Source organism: Schistocerca piceifrons, chromosome 11, assembly GCF_021461385.2.
Source record: "Schistocerca piceifrons isolate TAMUIC-IGC-003096 chromosome 11, iqSchPice1.1, whole genome shotgun sequence".
Lineage (NCBI taxonomy): Eukaryota > Metazoa > Arthropoda > Insecta > Orthoptera > Acrididae > Schistocerca > Schistocerca piceifrons.
Window position 1 is genome coordinate 118,675,599 of NC_060148.1, and position 20,594 is coordinate 118,696,192.

The window sequence follows — 20,594 nt, forward strand, 5'->3', positions numbered from 1 at the left end:
TAAAGGATATAATTTAGTAACGTCAGACAACCAGATGGTAAATGAGTGGCCTTTAACATTTTAAGTAGCAGAAATAGAAACACTGCCTGGTAACTTTTGTATTGTGTCCATATATACTGCTTCCATGACTACAACCCGTATCAGTATCTGGCAACAACTGTTTACTCAGCTTCAGGCACCCTTCCTTGTCTGTGGGGATTTTAACTTTCGTCCACAGTGCTTGGGGCAATGCTGTCAACGATCCAGAAGGTGGTCATTTCTTCAGTACAACTGATGATCTAGAGTTGGTCATTTTGAATTATGGATCCCCAATAATGTTACCTTTCCCTTATAGACAGTCATCTGCAGTGCACTGGAGTCTTGTGTTACCGGATTTTCACAAAATTTCGAAGTTGGAGAGCTTAAGGTATTCTATGGGATCAGACCTTTGCGCCATTAAAATTCTGCTGGGCTCCGATATAACTTTGAGAAGGAGATATTACTCAAAGAGCCCACGCAGAAAAGGATGCTGCTGGAAAACATATGAGAAAACTATACAGGAAGTAATCGGGAAACTGCATCCAGCATGGACATCATGGGAAGCCTATGTGGAGCTTATGGCAGACATTGATCTAGCAGGTTGTAATGCAGTTCCCCAGCGGGAAACAAATTTTTTCTCTGGTAGACCGTGTGTTTTTGATGGGATACTGAATGTTCCAAAGCTGTGGCTAAAAGAATATTGTTGTTGTTGTTGTGGTCTTCAGTCCTGAGACTGGTTTGATGCAGCTCTCCATGCTACTCTATCCTGTGCAAGCTTTTTCATCTCCCAGTACCTACTGCAACCTACATCCTTCTGAATCTGCTTAGTGTATTCATCTCTTGGTCTCCCTCTACGATTTTTACCCTCCACACTGCCCTCCAATACTAAATTGGTGATCCCTTGATGCCTCAGAACATGTCCTACCAACCGATCCCTTCTTCTGGTCAAGTTGTGCCACAAACTTCTCTTCTCCCCAATCCTATTCAATACTTCCTCATTAGTTATGTGATCTACCCATCTAATCTTCAGCATTCTTCTGTAGCACCACATTTCGAAAGCTTCTATTCTCTTCTTGTCCAAAATATTTATCGTCCATGTTTCACTTCTATACATGGCTACACTCCATACGAATACTTTCAGAAATGACTTCCTGACACTTAAATCAATACTGGATGTTAACAAATTTCTCTTCTTCAGAAACGCTTTCCTTGCCATTGCCAGTCTACATTTTATATCCTCTCTACTTCGACCATCATAAGTTATTTTGCTCCCCAAATAGCAAAACTCCTTTACTACTTTAAGTGCCTCATTTCCTAATCTAATTCCCTCAGCATCACCCGACTTAATTAGATTACATTCCATTATCCTTGTTTTGCTTTTGTTGATGTTCATCTTATATCCTCCTTTCAAGACACTGTCCATTCCATTCAACTGCTCTTCCAAGTCCTTTGCTGTCTCGGACAGAATTACAATGTCATCGGCGAACCTCAAAGTTTTTATTTCTTCTCCATGAATTTTAATACCTACTCCGAATTTTTCTTTTGTTTCCTTTACTGCTTGCTCAATATACAGATTGAACAACATTGGGGAGAGGCTACAAACCTGTCTTACTCCCTTCCCAACCACTGCTTCCCTTTCATGTCCCTCGACTCTTATAACTGCCATCTGGTTTCTGTACAAATTGTAAATAGCCTTTCGCTCCCTGTATTTTACCCCTGCCACCTTTAGAATTTGAAAGAGAGTATTCCAGTCAACATTGTCAAAAGCTTTCTCTAAGTCTACAAATGCTAGAAACGTAAGTTTGCCTTTCCTTAATCTTTCTTCTAAGATAAGTCGTAAGGTCAGTATTGCCTCACGTGTTCCAGTGTTTCTACGGAATCCAAACTGATCTTCCCCGAGGTTGGCTTCTTCTAGTTTTTCCATTCGTCTGTAAAGAATTCGTGTTAGTATTTTGCAGCTGTGACTTATTAAGCTGATAGTTCGGTAATTTTCACATCTGTCAACACCTGCTTTCTTTGGGATTGGAATTATTATATTCTTCTTGAAGTCTGAGGGTATTTCGCCTGTCTCATACATCTTCCTCACCAGATGGTAGAGTTTTGTCAGGACTGGCTCTCCCACGGCCGTCAGTAGTTCCAATGGAATATTGTCTACTCCGGGGACTTTGTTTCGACTCAGGTCTTTCAGTGCTCTGTCAAACTCTTCACGCAGTATCATATCTCCCATTTCATCTTCATCTACATCCTCTTCCATTTCCATAATATTGTCCTCAAGTACATCGCCCTTGTATAGACCCTCTATATACTCCTTCCACCTTTCTGCTTTCCCTTCTTTGCTTAGAACTGGGTTTCCATCTGAGCTCTTGATATTCATACAAGTCGTTCTCTTATCTCCAAAGGTCTCTTTAATTTTCCTGTAGGCGGTATCTATCTTACCCCTAGTGAGATAGGCCTCTACATCCTTACATTTGTCCTCTAGCCATCCCTGCTTAGCCATTTTGCACTTCCTGTCGATCTCATTTTTGAGACGTTTGTATTCCTTTTTGCCTGTTTCACTTACTGCATTTTTATATTTTCTCCTTTCATCAATTAAATTCAATATTTCTTCTGTTACCCAAGGATTTCTACTAGCCCTCGTCTTTTTACCTTCTTGATCCTCTGCTGCCTTCACTACTTCATCCCTCAAAGCTACCCATTCTTCTTCTACTGTATTTATTTCCCCCATTCCTGTCAATTGCCCCCTTATGCTCTCCCTGAATCTCTGTACAACCTCTGGTTCTTTCAGTTTATCCAGGTCCCATCTCCTTAAATTCCCACCTTTTTGCAGTTTCTTCAGTTTTAATCTACAGGTCATAACCAATAGATTGTGGTCAGAGTCCACATCTGCCCCTGGAAATGTCTTACAATTTAAAACCTGGTTCCTAAATCTCTGTCTTACCATTATATAATCTATCTGATACCTTTTAGTATCTCCAGGGTTCTTCCATGTATACAACCTTCTTTCATGATTCTTAAACCAAGTGTTAGTTATGATTATGTTGTGCTCTGTGCAAAATTCTACCAGGCGGCTTCCTCTTTCATTTCTGTCCCCCAATCCATATTCACCTACTATCTTTCCTTCTCTCCCTTTTCCTACTCTCGAATTCCAGTCACCCATGACTATTAAATTTTCATCTCCCTTCACAATCTGAATAATTTCTTTTATTTCATCATACATTTCTTCAATTTCTTCGTCATCTGCAGAGCTAGTTGGCATATAAACTTGTACTACTGTAGTAGGTGTGGGCTTCGTATCTATCTTGGCCACAATAATGCGTTCACTATGCTGTTTGTAGTAGCTTACCTGCATTCCTATTTTCCTATTCATTATTAAACCTACTCCTGCATTACCCCTATTTGATTTTGTGTTTATAACCCTGTAGTCACCTGACCAGAAGTCTTGTTCCTCCTGCCACCGAACTTCACTAATTCCCACCTATCCATTTCCCTTTTTAAATTTTCTAACCTACCTGCCCGATTAAGGGATCTGACATTCCACGCTCCGATCCGTAGAACGCCAGTTTTCTTTCTCCTGATAACGACATCCTCTTGAGTAGTCCCCGCCCGGAGATCCGAATGGGGGACTATTTTACCTCCGGAATATTTTACCCAAGAGGACGCCATCATCATGTAATCATACAGTAAAGCTGCATGCCCTCGGGAAAAATTATGGCTGTAGTTTCCCCTTGCTTTCAGCCGTTCGCAGTACCGGCACGGCAAGGCCGTTTCGGTTATTGTTACAAGGCCAGATCAGTCAATCATCCAGACTGTTGCCCTTGCAACTACTGAAAAGGCTGCTGCCCCTCTTCAGGAACCACACGTTTGTCTGGCCTCTCAACAGATACCCCTCCGTTGTGGTTGCACCTACGGTACGGCTATCTGTATCGCTGAGGCACGCAAGCCTCCCCACCAACGGCAAGGTCCATGGTTCATGGGGGGGGAAAAGAATATTAGCACTGACTAAATATCGTAGAGAACAGACACTGCATACGTTCCTGGAGTTCATAAGAACAGATGCAAACACCAGGATATTCCCAAGGAAAAAGAAAAAGGTGGCTTGGATCAACTACTGTAATGGACTGAATAAGGACTCTGATATACGATAAGTGTGGAAGACAATTCGTTATCTAAATCATCTTCATGCAGTTGGATCTTCAGCAGTAGCCCATCTATAGTTAGAAGGCTTTGTGTCAAAATTAGCTCCTCCATCTTGTTCTGAAGGCACCATGGCTAATCCATAAAAAACAGATTTCAATCATTCTCTATCAGCTTCAGTCTCCAGACATGAGTTGAAGATGGATTTGAAAAATTCTACAAATACTTCTCCAGGAATTGAATGTGTTCATTATGGGATGATAAAAATGGAGACTTTAGATCTTATTCTTTGCATATTCAATGAAACATGGGGAAGAAGGAAGCTTATGGAGGAATGGACTATGCAAATTCTTATGCCTATATTGAAACCTGGGGCAAATCCCAAAAATCAAACCTCTTACAGACCAATTACCTTGTGTTCTTGTGTGGGGAAATCTCTTGAAAGATTTGTCAAAACCATCTTGAGGCTTGACTGGAAACTAATGGATTATTACATCGATCCCAATTTGGCTTCATCAAGGGCAGAGGAATATTGGCCAACTTAAAAACATTTAGCAGTGACAGTCTACCTGCTGTTCATTAATTTTTTTATGCTGTTACTCTTAGATGTGACATCAGCTTATGATAATGTTCAGGTCTCCACCCTGTTCGAAAAGTTGAAGATAATTGGTCTTCCTATCAGTTGGATATATTGCATTAATACTTCCCTCGAGAAGAGATCAATCTACGTATATAAAATATTAGAACCACTTTTTGGGACCTATGTCTCCTTCCAGACTCTTACCCCAGGGATTTATCCTCAGTCCCTTATTATACATTCTTTACTCTGGGAACCAACAAAACATTATTCTTCCTAATGTTTATAGTCTGCAGTATCTAGGTGATATATGCCTATACCCATCTGGATCCATGGAGGATCCTGCATTCAGCAATCTTACAGAGGCAGTTCTAGAAATGGGCGATTGATTACGCGCTAGTGGCCTTGAAATCTCTTCTTCAGCACCCTCAGTTATATTTTCAAGATGCCAAGTGCTGTGTAACGAAATTCGCACAAGGGCTACTCATTTCATGTTAAGCCTTCAGCCAATTTCTTGGGATTGTGGTTGGTTCCAGACTCAGTTGCATTCCTGAAATCAAGTCCATTACCGATACTTGCCTTCCAGCCATGAACATCCTTAGATCTTTAACTAGAGTATTGTGGGGTGCGAACCCCAGTGTTCTATTAATCATTTATCGAGCTTTAATTAGGAGTAGGATTGAGTATGATTGCACAGTATATGGGAATGCCAGTGTCAAGTATCTCCAAAAGTTAGAAATGTTTCAGTATAGTTGAATCTGGAATTGTTTAGGAACGATGAGATCAACTCTACATCTTACGCTCTAGTGACTCGCTAACAAGATATATAATGAAGAGGTCGGCTCACAAATCTCACCTGGAAATCAATAAATGTAATAGGCTACACACTATTTTGAACAACAGATTCTTATATTGCCCACGAGACTTTTTTAGAAGTTTTTTCTCGCTGAACAAGATCAAGAAGACTTCCTATGTATGAGTAAGCTTTTTGAGTGTGCTCATTCCGCGCTCCAGTGCTTTACTTGTAGCTTGGTGATTGCTGTAGCAGCAACCACAATGCAATAGCAAGTGCACACCTCCATGAAACTTCGAGCGATGCTCTCCAAATTTACACTGATGGATCATGAATCGAATCAGAATGTCTACAAACGTGTCACTATGAGTAGAAACAAGCTTCCCTCGACAGCTTCTTCTTATTGGCGGAAGCGGTAGCAATCATGAAGGCAATCAAGTTCATGGTAACCCAGAATTACAAAAGGATCCTAACTACCTCGGACTCATTGAGCATTCTTGTTGCCATAAATTGGGACAAGCACAGTAGCAAAATGGTCATAGACATAGCCTGCGACATAACAGTATGTTATACATCTACATCTACATCTACATGCATACTCTGCAAATCACATTTACATGCCTGGAAGAGGGTTCATGGAACCGCCTTCACAATTCTCTATTATTCCAATCTCGTATAGCACGCGGAAAGAATGAACACCTATATCTTTCTGTACGAGCTCTGATTTCCCTTTTTTATCGTGATGATCGTTTCTGCCTATGTAGGTCGGTGTCAACAAAATATTTTCGCATTTGGAAGAGAAAGTTGGTGATTTGAGTATCGTGAGAAGGTCCTGTCACAACGAAAAACGCCTTTCTTTTAATGATGTCCAGCCCAAATCCTTTATCATTTCAGTCACACTTTCCCCCATATTTCACGATAATACAAAACGTGCTGTCCTTCTTTGAACTTTTTCGATGTACTTCGTCAGTCCTATCTGGTAAGGATCACATACCGTGCAACAGTATTCTAAAAGAGGACAGACAAGCATAGTGTAGGCAGTCTCCTTGGTAGATCTCGATGTAACAAGTATATTTTTCTCCTGTAAATCAAAGCTCATAAGTGTATGTTCTACAATGATTCTATGGACCAGCCAAGGGAGCTACAACCTCTGAAACCTTAAATATTCAGCTACCTTATTTTGACCTTTTTCATCACATAAAAATGGAAATCGGATCCCAGTGGGAAGAGAAATGGCAAGCATCTGCACATAAAGACAAATAATATAAATGGACACAACCTCACTTACCAATATTATCTAAGTTTCACGATATGTCTGTACACAGAAGAGTGATTTCTACAATTACAACAATGACATTCAGTCACAGAAGCTTTCCTGTTCGTTTATTCCACCTTCACCTTAGGACTCTGGACACCTGTGACGGCATGAACTGAGGTATAGGGGACAGAAATCATCGTATCTTTGTTTGCCAAAAGTATGATCAACATAGAGAAAAATTCCTCTCTGAGCTGGGACATCTTGGGATTCCATTCGCTTTAAATATTTTTAGCCTACAATATGCATAGTTCGCACGGTGCGTAGCAGTTTTGCAAGATTCATTTTAAGAAGTGATATTAAAATTTAATCAATTATTTATAAAAACAGTGTAATGACCATTTTCCCTATAGAATGGATTACGAGTGAACTGTGCTTTCTGAAGTGTCTATGTTTACTAAAATGCTGTGTAGAAGGTGCAGTTTTGTCATAGTTACTGCATCTCTACATGGCTAAATAGTGTTATACTCCTAAGGGCCAAGTAAAATAAATGAAAAAAGAAAACTCATCAAACTACTAATGATACTTCCTCCTAGTGCCTCATCTGCCTCTTGTAATTCTGGGTTACCTAGAACTTTATGGTCTTCGTGATTGCTACCACTTCCACCATATAAGAAGAAGCTGTCGAGGGAATTGTTTATCAAGATCTTCAGATGCATCATCTCCCTTCACATCCACAACTTCCTAAACCAAAACTATCTCCTTCCCTTTAACCAGAGTGGCTTCCATTCCCGTTTCTCCTCTGATGACCAGCTCCAGCACCTCACGCATCTCCTGTCCCATGAATTCAGCTCCATAATTCCGCTATTTTTGCCTCCATCGATCTGAAGTAAGCTTACAAGTGTGCATGGCATTCTGGTCGCTTTTTCAAACTCCAGATTATGTTCGAGTAGATTTATTTTTCGTTCCATGGACCCAAAAATGAGATGATTCTCATGGTTGTGGAACATGTCATAAAATAGGACATACACACTTTCAAATTACTACGTCCACCTTATTGTATCCTTCCTATCTAATCACCAATATTTTGTCACTGTTAGCAATACAAATCCCTGTAGCTTCCACCTCAACTGTAGGAGTACCACAAGGTGCCATCCTTTCTCATTTGCTGTATCTTCTCTACACTTTGATATGCCCAAATCACCTCCACCAGTCCACCTCCATCAATATGCTGATGACACCACTTTCCACACCCTCTACCTGACACTCCAGAAATCCCAATGATTCCTCCAAATCCACCTCAATCAGTTTACCTCCTGGTGTAACCAATGGCTTCTCGAGATCAAACACTTCAAAACAGAGTCAAAAATTATAGAATGAACTAGCTGTACCTCCTGCATCAATGACTTCTGTCTCACTATTTATGAGCGTCCTACCCAACTAACATACAAAAATATCTTGTACTAACCCTTGACCGGCAATTATGTGCAAACTTCATCTATTAAGAAGCCAGCAGAAAGCCCAGAATCTCCACAGCCTGATCCAATCCATCCTCTGCTAAGTAAATGTTGTATGGATCTCCACCCCACCAAAATTCTACAAGTCCCTCCAAATCCTTGAATGCCATGTAATCCATCTCGCTTTTTACATCTGTTTACTTTCCCCCAACGTGGATCCTCTACCATCTTATCAAATTTCCACACCTCTTCACCCACATCAAACACCTCCACATCTGCTGTGCTATCTGCAAACTAGATTCCAATAACCCCATTGCCTCCCCTCTGACCACCAACCCTGGGATGCTGCCAGGCCTTCATGAATACATCTGCACATGCTCCATATCCTATCTCAATGCAACTTCAACCATGTCCCTCACCAGACAGTGACAACCATCCCAATACTCATACCTCCTAAAAACTTGAACTCTTCCCCACATATTCCACTCCACATCAGGGTCCCTCTCTTCACTTCCCTCTCCATCCATCCCCATCCCTTTCCTCTTGTAACCACTACCCTCTCACACACCTCACTAATACTCATCCTCTGTCCTTCCCTCCATCTGTATACCTACTATCTGCCTCACCTCCTACCTATCATCTCCATGGTTTCTCTACCTAACAATCTCTATCTCTTTATCTACACTACTCAACCCTATGGAACACATTATCTCCCCTGACAATACGTCTCACTTAGTGCAGGTCCTTCAGACTTTAAGAGAAAGTGCAGTGCGTCAGTGTTTTAATCAGAAGAATTTCAAATTTCTGCAATGTGTTCTTAAAATGTACATATTTTCCTTTTTTAGTTGTCTGTCATTGGTTAATATAAAATAGAATAAATTAATTTAAATAGAATAAATTAATTTAAAATAGAATAACAGCCCCAAATTTTGTTTCTCCTTCTATATTTTTTTAATTTTTAATTTTAATGACCTTTTATGACCTGACAACGAATCTAGAAGGAGAAGAGATTTGTTCCCGCAGAACGGAAGAAGAGCATGACGGATGAAAAGTGTAACGTTTTCATTTCCCATTTTTCCAGACTTCGATGCGTCTACCACAAGATTGTTTGCGTAGAACATTGTTCTTTTGACACGTGGTCCAAAACGTCCACTTGGTTCTTCAAGACACACATATAGTTTAGGCAGCAATGAACCATCCAGACTAATTATGGGCATTATAGTGTATGAATAGGTGAGTGCAGTCGTGGACTGCGCAATCGCCTCAATATATTTTTCCCCTTTTGAATGACAGTGTTCTTTTCGCACGCATTTCTTTTTGAAAACCTGACTGATCTTCACTGTACACGTACGATTCACTAAAACTAGCGATCTTATTTTTTGCATTCGTAAGAAAAGCTTCTATCATTTCGATTTGTGTCACTTCATTTTCCGACCTGTTTCTCGATACAAATTTTGTTATTTTTCTTGCCACAATTTTATGTGATCTTTTGAAGCGACTAATCCAACTTTGAGAAGCTGTAAATTCTTTAGCGCCTCTCGCGTTGGCAATCTCTAACGCCCAATCACGCAAAGTTGTATCGCTGACACTAATTGACTGTTGTCTGGCATCGGTAAATAGCTCAAAAAGTCGCGCATTTATATCCGTCGCAATTCCCAGTCGACTCTTACGTCGTCCAGCGACTTGCTTTTTCCATCTATACAATTCGCGTTCAGAACGGACAAAGCGACAATTATTTTGAACAGCACTGACACGTAGGCGTTTCTTACCACTTTCGTTCAACCAATACGTCACCGCTTTTTCTTTGTCTGATAAGGTAATTGTAGTTGCTGGTGTTACGTTCGGAGATAACTGATGATGGTACGTGGCACAATCACTCGAAGAGTCTTCACGAGTGCAACTTCCGACGGTGTCTTCGCCGTTTGTAGATTCACAGTCTGCAATATAGAGTGTTTCAGTTGTTTCTAGCCACATGTCTGCGCCATTTACATGCTCGTCTAGAAGTTTAACAACCATGTCGCACAACACACAATCTTCACGCGTGTTTTCTGTTGATTGCTTCATTTGGCGTCTGTGGTATATCTCCATGGAAAGCAGAAAAATATTTACAGGGTTCGCCATCACATGTGAGGGGAGATTGAATGTTCACCGTAAAGTGGCTTGCGGAGTATAGATGAACTTGTACAGAACATGTTTCACATCTCTAACCAGTTTCAGGACGGTATGTTTCGAAATACGTACCAGAAATTAAAAGGACGTGCATGCCACAGAAACGAATATTCGTTTCCCCTTCCCACCAAAACACTGCAGCGATATTCCTCTTCAGTGAACGCCGCGATAAGACGGTCGCACTTCCCGACCATGCGCACAACACTCGCGACTCGCCATTTCCAGGGGTGACCAGAAGTCACTGCAAGCGCCCAGCAGGAAACACAGCCATGTTCGTGGTTTTTTTTAGGTGACTTCCAGTTCATGTCAGAAGCTATAATTTTGCATACGGAACTTTTGCATAGTTAAATAACAGTGCTAAAAAAATCAACACATGTTTCGGCATGACAAGCCTGACCATTCCCTTGTTAGTCAGCTTCAAGTCAATGTTTACGTATGTTCGTACGTATATAACATTAAGAGATCTTACAGTGTCATAAAAGGACATCAGAGACTACTCCAGCAGCATCGGAATTTCATAAACCATACTAAAATGCTTCATTCCGTTCTAATTGCACATTTCTATGTGCAGATGCCCTCTGAAGTACATGATATACAGCTTTTCATGTGGTTTTCGTGATACCAATTTTCTTGGAGATCCAGTACTGTAGTCTCATGTTTGGTTCTTTATTATGGTATAACGTCATTCATCCCAGAAAATGAAAATTTGCACTTTAAATTGAACGAGGTTGAAAGTAGTCAATAGTGCGGAATGAAGCACTTCCTTTCAAATAAACTAACTGACTCAGGAGGAAAAAAATTAACAGAAGTAAATTTTTCTATAAAACAGACAGAACTAGCGTCATTAAGACATTAATGATTGATTGCTAATAACGTGGAAATAATATAAAATAAGCAAATTGAAACTGTTAACTTATTTTGGTCTTTCATGGTTATGAGAATGTATATTAATTCACTTGATGGCTCCCGGCCACAGAAATCTGTTTTGTTTCATTTGACGTGGGAGCTGTAAAGTGTAAACGAAGACACGAAACATGTACAAATACACGGAACACGGGTCACGCGAGGAAGGACCCCCCTCCCCCTCGCTATAACTCAGCTTGCTCTGCGCATGCGCGAATCTGGCAGCTTGGGCGCACCAGAAAATTTTTTCCGGGTAGCTTCTGGCTACTTGCTGCTACTGCTCATACAGCAAATAACCACGCTTCAAGTAGCCAGAAGCGGGAGGAAGGCACTGCTCATACGCGAATCCAGCTCTGCGCATGCGCACGAGCCCGCTGGCAACTGCTCATACGAACCCGAAAAGACAGCAGACGATACCTTTGCCGCATCAGCCGTCATGTCACTTGCTGTGGCATCACTTTTGTTACATGTGGAAATTCGATTTTACAAACTGAAAATTGCTTATATTTCTTTGTTCCTTGTAGTTCCATTCATAGAAATCATTTTATACTGTCATGGTTCCGCTTGACAGCTTTGGTATTGCACTCTTAGTGTTGTTAACTATCTTTGGTTGTTGACTGTTACGTCTCTGGCGTAAAATTTGAAACCGTGGCGGTTGGACAAGAAAAATATTTTGACTGTCTAATTTAAAGAGAATGTTCTTGCTTCATTGAATTAACAAGTGTCTTAAGTAACGTAAAGAAAAGAGCGTGGATATTTTGTGATATAGTTTGAAATCTATTTTCTTTTTATTATTAAGAGAACAGAAGTTTTATTTAGAAGTGCCGTGTGAGTTTATTAAATGAATTAAGTCTACAGCGTTTGCAGTTTCCGTGATAGCGTATAGTGACACCGGCACGTTTTAATTACTTTTTACTCTGTTGTTTCAGAAGTCGAGCATGTTAAAGCAATAGGACAGTTTTACGTTGTGAGAATTTCAGTGCCGATAAAATTAAACGGAAACTGCAAGGTACGTTCTCTTTCGTTTGGAAGAGGACGAGAAGGAAAATGGGCAATTGTCCATCTAGCAGCCTCAAAGAGTTATTTGAAGAAGTTACTTCGAATGAGAATAAACAGAATGCTGCACCCGTAAGTAGTGGTACACCAGACAGGATTACACTCATCGATCCGAGATCTCCATTGGTAGACGCAGAACGAACACCCGTCGAGGTACGTTTTGTAATCTTTTCTACGTATTGTTTTCGTGTTCTTTCTTGTTCTGCATTACGTTGCCACGTTCAAAGAGTTCTTGTTGGGATTGTTGTCTAGTATGGTACCGCTTGGCACACTTATTTGATCTTGCCGTTTTGTGTGTTTTTGAATGCAGTGCTAGAGGATGGGGTTGATATCTGCAAATTATCATCAGTAATAAGAATTAAATCGTTGTTTACCGAAGCATACAGTCAGATTTTCTAATTCTGAATACGCACTTAGCCGCGATGTTTCGAGAGCGTATTTAAAATTTATCAGCATGTTTGAGAGTATACTGGCGAATATTGTTTGAGAGTATACTGGCGAATATTGTTTGATAGCGGAAATTACATATTGGAGCATCAGATGATTGTAGTTGTAACGGTTACAATGGTTTGAGCATATACTTCTACGACATTCCTGTTAAGATTCGAAGTAGGGGACCTAATGAGCAAACTTTGTCCATTGCATAACGAAACATATGTCCTAAGGTACCTAGCTGTTTCAGGGTTGTTATAGAATGACTGGTAATTTGATGGCAAATCCCCATAAATCTTATTGTGAAGTAGAAGTAGCAGCAGATTTCATGTGCCAGGAGCCTACATGACATGTCAATAATTGATCCCTATTTGACACCCATCATGACAGCATATAAGAGCTCTGACTTGTGATTGATTTGTTCAGTCTTTTACAAATTTCACTCAGTTTCGTCATATCGAACATTCTCCCCAAATTAATGCTCTTTCGTTTTTATATAACACTTCAAGGAATGTTAATTCAGGAAGAGTACATTATGTAATACGCAGATCCAACCTTGGATCAATTCAGTGTGCCAATACCAGATGTCACATTCATCCTGTAATGTAATGACGTGTGTTGTCACATGTGCATAAACAGAAAACGAACATAACTGACATTTTTTCTTGTGCACTTATACAAAGTTTTTGACAGACTGGTCTAATTTATCGTGTAGCCAGAGGTTTAGGACGTATTTCTTGCAGAGGTTATGTATTTAGAAGCAGCTTGCAGTGTATCAGTGAAGCATGTCCAAAAACATTTTTACTTTGTCAGTTTAAAGAACATTACTTTTACTAATCCAAAATGCAGACTCTCTTAGATAACTAATAAATTTAGCCACAATACTTCTGTAAATTTACATAATTTAGATGCAAAAAGCCAAAAAAGATAAACAAACGAAAATCCAATAGTAATAGTTCTATACTATGGTTACATCATTTTAGATGTTAGGCATAAGATGGTAAAGCAATCCGTATGTATTCTAACACCAGTTTTGTTTACATTAATAAAAAAATTGAATGCAATGTTACTATAATCCACCAAAGTTAAGACATTTAGGTATAGTAATGCTGTTTAGAAGTCATCTCATTTTGCTTTTGATGTTCCTCTCTTCCTGTGTACATTTTTATTTCAAAACTCTGCCTGTTTCAGTTATTTTCATGATAGATTCTCTGAATGAATATAAAGGAGTTTCTAGTAGTAACTGTTTGATCAAATATATTAATTTGACTCTCGATTTGGCGTTAGTGATGTCCATTCATAAACAGCTATAAAATTTTACTGCCATGTAACCATTGCTTCTCTCAAGTTGTGTTGTTGTTCTGTGGAAATCGTAATTTTGTGTGATTTCTGATGTGGTGGTGGTGGTGTATATCTTGATTTCCATGGAATTTATCTTTATGGTCCCAAGCAAGTTGCGAAATTTTGCTGTCAATGGAAAGGTCCGATTCCAGCCATCTGCTTTGACCCATGACATAACTGCGTTCAGTCGTGTGACGTCATTGAGGCGAAGCTGTTAGAAATGGATTTTATTTGCAAATGGCATGTTGGAGTAAGTGGTGGCACACTCTAGTGTGTGGTGTTTGTTTCCAAATTATTTGTGAATGATATTGATGCAGTATTGACCTTAGCACTGCATGTTATTTGATGTCGTTGGTGTTTGTTGCTGTCTTGGTCGTGTATTATTTCAGTGTTGTTAGTCATTGGCTACCGATGTAGTTTTGGTTTTGAAAATGTTAGTTTGTCATGTTGTTGCTGGTTTGAAAGTTTTTTTACTGTATATGGATGTCACAATGAAGTTTACTAGTCATTGATTGGTTGCTGCTGTGTGTGACAATGTAGCATATAAAATTAAAATTCTCTAGTTATACAGCCGCTTAACAGAAGTATCATCAGTGCTTAGAAATTGACATTCACACCATCCACTTTTCCTTCCCCCACCCCCCTTTGGGGGGGGGGGGGGTGTTGACATTCTTACTGTATGCTCAGCTTGACCCCACCCAAGACCCTCTACTTTTCACATCAGTATTAGTTCCATTTTATTATTGAAGTGAATAATTCTTATGTTTAAATATCTGTGTTCGTGGGTGTATTTAGTGACTTTATGGTATTGTATATACTGGGAATAGGGATGTCATGAGTCAAAGGAGATGGGCAGAATTGGGTGCTTCTGTATTATCAAATTTTGTATAGATACAAACTGTATAAAAATGGAATCTTATATTTTTTGAATAGAGGCATGCAGCAGTCTCTTGTTCTTATGTTTTCTGTTCTGATTGCTCTCTTTTGTAATTTGAATATTTTAACTGCTTCAATTGAGTGACCCCAGATTTCTGTACCATAGCTCATTATAGCATTGAAGTGAGAAAAGTACACCCTGTGCAGATCATCTCCACTTATTAGTGGCTTAATTTGTCTGAGTAAGTTTATTGCTTATGTTGCAATATGATTTTTCCAGTCAAAACAACTGCCTACAGTTAGGCTACCCCTAAAAATCTTATACTTTCAACTACTCTTACTTCTAGATCTCCAAAGTTGGTCAGTTCATTTGCTATTCTTCATTTATTTTTATTGTGTTAGATTTCTCATAACTGAGAACTACCCTTTTCAATTCAAGCCAGTGAAGGATTACTTCAGCTGTTTGATTACTTTTTGTTATATGTAGGGTCGAACCAATATGGTCACGAGCACAGGAGAGGCACTGCAGGCGATGCTGTGCTGTTAGTAAAGGCGGTTGTGCCAGTAGTTTGCTGTCATAGCCCATTAACACCAAATTTTGCAGCACTGTCCTTACTGGTATCCCACATTGGTTTCTGTGGTTACTTCACATAGTGTTGCTTGTTTGTTAGCACTAACAAAGGTATACAAACACTTGCTCTTGGTCGTTAAGTGAAGGAATTTTACCAACAAATGTTAAGGCTGTTCTTTAACACATGATGTATAACATTTATATATTACTATTGTAATAGTATTATAATGGATGTTGTACGAAGCGTTATTTTCAGTGATGGGTGTAAAAGACACATGAAAATCTTACATGTCAAGGACTGGTGCAACTGACTTGCCTTAGATTTTTTTTTCTCTTTTTTTTTTCTTTTTATTATAAATGATATAGACACTTTAGATGAAAATTTTATCAGGATATTCAGTTAAACTCAAACATGCTCTATATTATAAAAATATTTTTGAGGAATAGGTTGAGAAATTTATAAGAAATAAATTAATGTCTTCACTGTATAGTTATGTTAGTCCCTCTGCCACAGGGAGGTAGATAATAAGTTTCCCCTCATAGAGTCTAGGACCTACATGAGGTTTCCTAGACCTCTACAGGATTTCAAAGAGAGGTTGTTACGACCAGGTACGAGGCATGTTCGAAAGTAAGTGCAGTTTCATTCTGCCAACACTACAGCACTAATGTTGCAGTTCCGCACGTTTGCACTTGTATCTCATTCACTGTCTTTCCATTGACACAATTACTGCCAGATTGTGGTATTTATATTCAGTGGCGATGAATGTTAAGAGAATTTTTACCTTCGGAATACCATCATAAAATTTGGTGTACACGTTAGGAAATAGGGGTCAACAGAGGCATCTGATCCCACCTGTCTGCTTTGACTTGTGGCATAAGGGTCTTGTGGTGTGTGGCGTCATTATGGCCCGGAGTTTAGTTTACGAGTTGGTTGTGTTTGTAGATGTCATCTTGTTGTGCTTGATGGTGCACTGTGTGTGTCTGTGAGTGTGTATTGGTTTCATTTTGAGCTTTGACGTTGACAGAGTGGAGTTGTTGGCAGTGGCTGTGACTGAAGGATTGAAACTTTTTTGTGAGTTACCAAATTTATATTTTTTGTGTTTTAGATACGTGTTATGCTTTGTTGTTTGTGGTGCGGTACGACGTTTAATTTGTGTGGCTTCTTTTGTAAGGTATGGATATGATGTAGTTCAGTAACGCAAGATTGTGGGCGGAAATGGAGGAGGATATTGTGGTGTCACCGCCAGACGCCACACTATAGCTAGGTGGTAGCCTTTAAATCGGCCGCGGTCCGTTAGTATACGTCGGACCCGCGTGTCGCCACTATCAGTGCTTGCAGACTGAGCGCCACCACACGGCAGGTCTAGAGAGACTTACTAGCACTCGCCCCAGTTGTACAGCAGAGTTTGCCAGAGATGGATCACTGACAATTACGCTCTCATTTGCCGAGACGATAGTTAGCATAGCCTTCAGCTACGTCATTTGCTATGACCTAGCAAGGCACCATAGCATTTGATAATTAATATTGTGAAGCATGTACCGTAACGAGAGATGTTCTACAATTGTGGATTAAAGTTCATTATATCAACTACGTACTTTATTTGCTACTATTAATTCCCTTAACTGTTCCAGACCTCACGCCAGTCAGCGTGTAATTAAACGCGTGCATTTTGGCCTCCTCTAGCAACACAGTGTTGGCTCTTCTGCCAACACTACAGATATGATTAAGTTTTTGCAGATGTTTGGATTGATAGCAGAGAATGTCAAATGTAGTGCTGCAGAGAAAATACCAGGTAGGCGAGAGTTTTGGCGTATCGAACCAGGGACGGGTACATGTAGCGGTGTCGAAAGGACAACCTTTGGCGCTCCATTAGATGCAGTACCTGGTTCGAGAAATCTAGATTATGAATCAGAGAGATTGTTTTGATGATGTACTATTTCTGTTACAGGTCCTCGATTAGTTTTTGTGTGCATGAGGCTGGCCTGAGTGAAAGGACGGTGTTAGATTGTTATCTTTTTGTAGGAAGTGTGTTCTAAGTATGAAGTATAGGGGTAATTTGGGCAGGCTCTGGGTGGTGGTTGAGATATACTAATCACAGTGTGGGAAGAGGGAGTATGAAAGGCATAAGCCTCCAGTTGGTTTATGGATGTGTGTGTGGGGGGGGTGGTGGGGGGGGGGGTGTTATGTTGTGGGTTGGGAATGGTGATTGTGTTTTCAGGTTTTCGGAGGCGCGTACTAAGAGGGAATTTGTGGGGTTAATTGAAGAGTGTATAGAGGGGAGTACTTCAGTGTCAGATGCTGGGGAGGGGAGGGGCGGTTAAATCAGTCATAGGGAGGGAGAAGAGGCTCTCTTCTAACATGAAATTTCATTTAGATGAGTATTGCTGGTGGAAGTGTGTCCCTGAGGATTAATGTATTTTTAGTGTTTTTCTGAGGGCAGTAAGGTGTAAAGGCCAAGGGTGGTTAGTTGAGGGGCTTGGTATGTGGGGGGGGGGGGGGTATTGGTTGTGGATGGGTTTGAGGGGTTGTTTTGATTATGTTGCAGAGGATCTTTCTTGTTGCAGTTGTTTTTGAATTTTAATGTGTGATTGAGTTTCGTTTATTTTGTGGTTTTTATTTGTGGGCTTTTTCCGGGGGGCGGGGGGGTGTTCCCCAACTTATTGTGTAGTGCTGGAATTTGTTGGTAAATAGTCATTTTCGTGGGTCTGTTGTGTGTGAGTTGTGATGTTTTGTGGGGTTTTGATGTGTTGTGGGTCTGGTTTCATTTATCACAGTTGTAGGTGTTTGTGTTTGGTATCGTCACTTACGGTTGACCTATATAGGTTAAGGGAAGTGTCCTGTTCCAATTTTTGTTGTTTTAGGTGTTGGTCAAGGTAAGTGCCAGATTCCAATTTTTGTATTAGTAGGTGTTTTTTATCAACACTTGGGGTTGAGCTATGAAGTTGAATGGAAGTGACCAATTCCTATGGATTTTGTGGGTGTAGCGTAATGTGGGAATTTTGTGTTTCTCATTATTTTTTTGTTGTCCTTTTTGATCCTGGTGTGTGTGTCTGTATGTTTATATTTAGCTTGTCCCCACCCCCATATGTATTTTCGTCTTTGTTATCGTGCTTATGTAGTGATGTCATAGGCGCCATATTGTAGATGCTGAAATGGTCATTTCCTCCATATTGGTGTCATGGGTCAATACAGATGGGTGAAATTGGACACGTCTGAAATCCCAGAAATAGTGTATGAGTAATAAAGATTAATATATTAAACACTCCGTCGTCAGGCCACAAGTGGCCCATTGGGACCATCTGACCGTCGTGTCATCCTCAGGTGAGGGTGAGGATAGGAAGGACGTGTGGTCAGCACACCGCTTTCCCGCTTGTTATGATGATTTTCTGTGATCGGAGCCGCTACTATTCGATCAAGTAGCTCCTCAATTGGCATCACGAGGCTGAGTGCACCCCGAAAAAGGGCAACAGCGTATGGTGACTCGGGCAGTCACCCATCCAAGTGCCGGCCACACCCAACAGCGCTTAACTTCAGTGATCTGACGTGAACTGGTGTATCCACTGCGGCAAGGCCGTTGCCAAAGATTGATATTCGAAACAGAAAAAGAAAACGATATTGAAATTTTCAGCATTTAAAGGAAGTTTGGTCTGGAAAAAATTGTGTTTTAATTATTTTTAATTCTAAAGCTTATAATAAACTACATAAAACTATAAATTTCAGGTCTGTATGTCACAGTTTTTAGATATAGCCATTTTAAGATAGAATAATATGACAAAATAGACAAAATTGTAAAACAAGTTTTAAGTTTTTTTTTTAATTGGTTGATTTCGCATGAAATGCCCCTTCCAAAATACTTCTGTTTTCTAAATACTTCACACAGCAGCACAAATTTGTCAATTACACATCTTTCTGCCCTGGTGCCCTTATCATCAAAAGGAGGATTTTTCAGTAGTTGACAAGCTCGTATCTAACTCATAGTTCCTCTATATACTGCTGTTCTCAATAAACTTGACCCTAAATAAGGTAGCAAAGTATTGTTGCCCCAGTAAACTCCATTAAAATTCACATCAAACCATATATTTCAGAATCACTAGTAAGAGATACATTTTTTCTTTTATCTTCTTCATTTGTATAGTCGACAACTTCCCCAACAATTTCACAAGTGAAAAATTCCTTGAATTATTTTCCTGGCAGTAATTATTCCCTGAAGTTTGCGGCCTATGTTAGCAAAATCTGTTTTACAATGCCTAGGAGCTTCTGCAAGATACTCTGCCAGAACTTTTTACATATTTATTTGGAGCATGACCTGCATGATTTGTGTCATCATTGTCCTTCATTTCTTCTCCATTTGAATCATCATCTACTTATTGATTGACTAGAAATCACTGAACTTTGATAATTTGCAGCAGGCATGTGATAGATTTAGGTATATTGGTAGAGTATGCGGAAATGCTGTCGGTCGACAAAGGAGATTGCTTACAAATCACTCATGCGACCAGTTCTGGAATGTTGCTCAAGTGTGGGGGGACCCATACCAAATAGGAGTAACGGGGCATATTGAACATATACAGAGGAGGATAGCACAAATGGTCACAGGTTAGTTTAATCCATGTAGTGTGTCTCGGAGCTACTGAAGAAACTAAACTGGCAGGCTCTTGAAGATAGTCTATTAACAAAGTTTCAAGAACTAGCTTTAAATGTTGACTTCAGGAATATACAGCAACCCCCGCCCTTCCACATATCACTCACATAGTGATCGTAAGAATAAGATTAGAATAATTACAGCGTGCACAGAGGCGTTCAGATAATCATTCTTCCCATGTTCCATACATGAATGGAACAAGAAGAAACACTAATATCTGGTACAATGGAACATACTCTCTGCCATGCACTTCATGGTAGTTTGCAGAATATAGATGTAGATGTGGATCTGCTTAATGTTCAGCAAAAATTTTGGCCTTGTTCAAGCTTCTATAACTCATTATAGAAAATCTTCTAGACAAGAAATATG

At 39.9% G+C, this 20,594-nt stretch overlaps 1 protein-coding gene and 1 pseudogene across 2 annotated transcripts in view; one reads left to right on the top strand and one right to left on the bottom strand.

The window, feature by feature from the left end:
• Positions 1-11,927: 11,927 nt before the first annotated feature.
• Positions 11,928-20,594, top strand: part of LOC124720076 — a 44,666-nt gene continuing 35,999 nt past the window's right edge. The window contains exons 1-2 of one of the 2 annotated variants that reach the window (XM_047245343.1): positions 11,928-12,134; positions 12,236-12,515. In XM_047245343.1, coding sequence (XP_047101299.1) covers positions 12,354-12,515 — 162 coding nt within the window. In that variant the 5' untranslated portion in view covers positions 11,928-12,134; positions 12,236-12,353. Of the gene's footprint in view, positions 12,516-20,594 lie in introns of both variants that reach the window. The other variant, XM_047245344.1, reaches the window with a different exon arrangement.
• Positions 19,045-19,162, bottom strand: LOC124720592 (annotated as a pseudogene).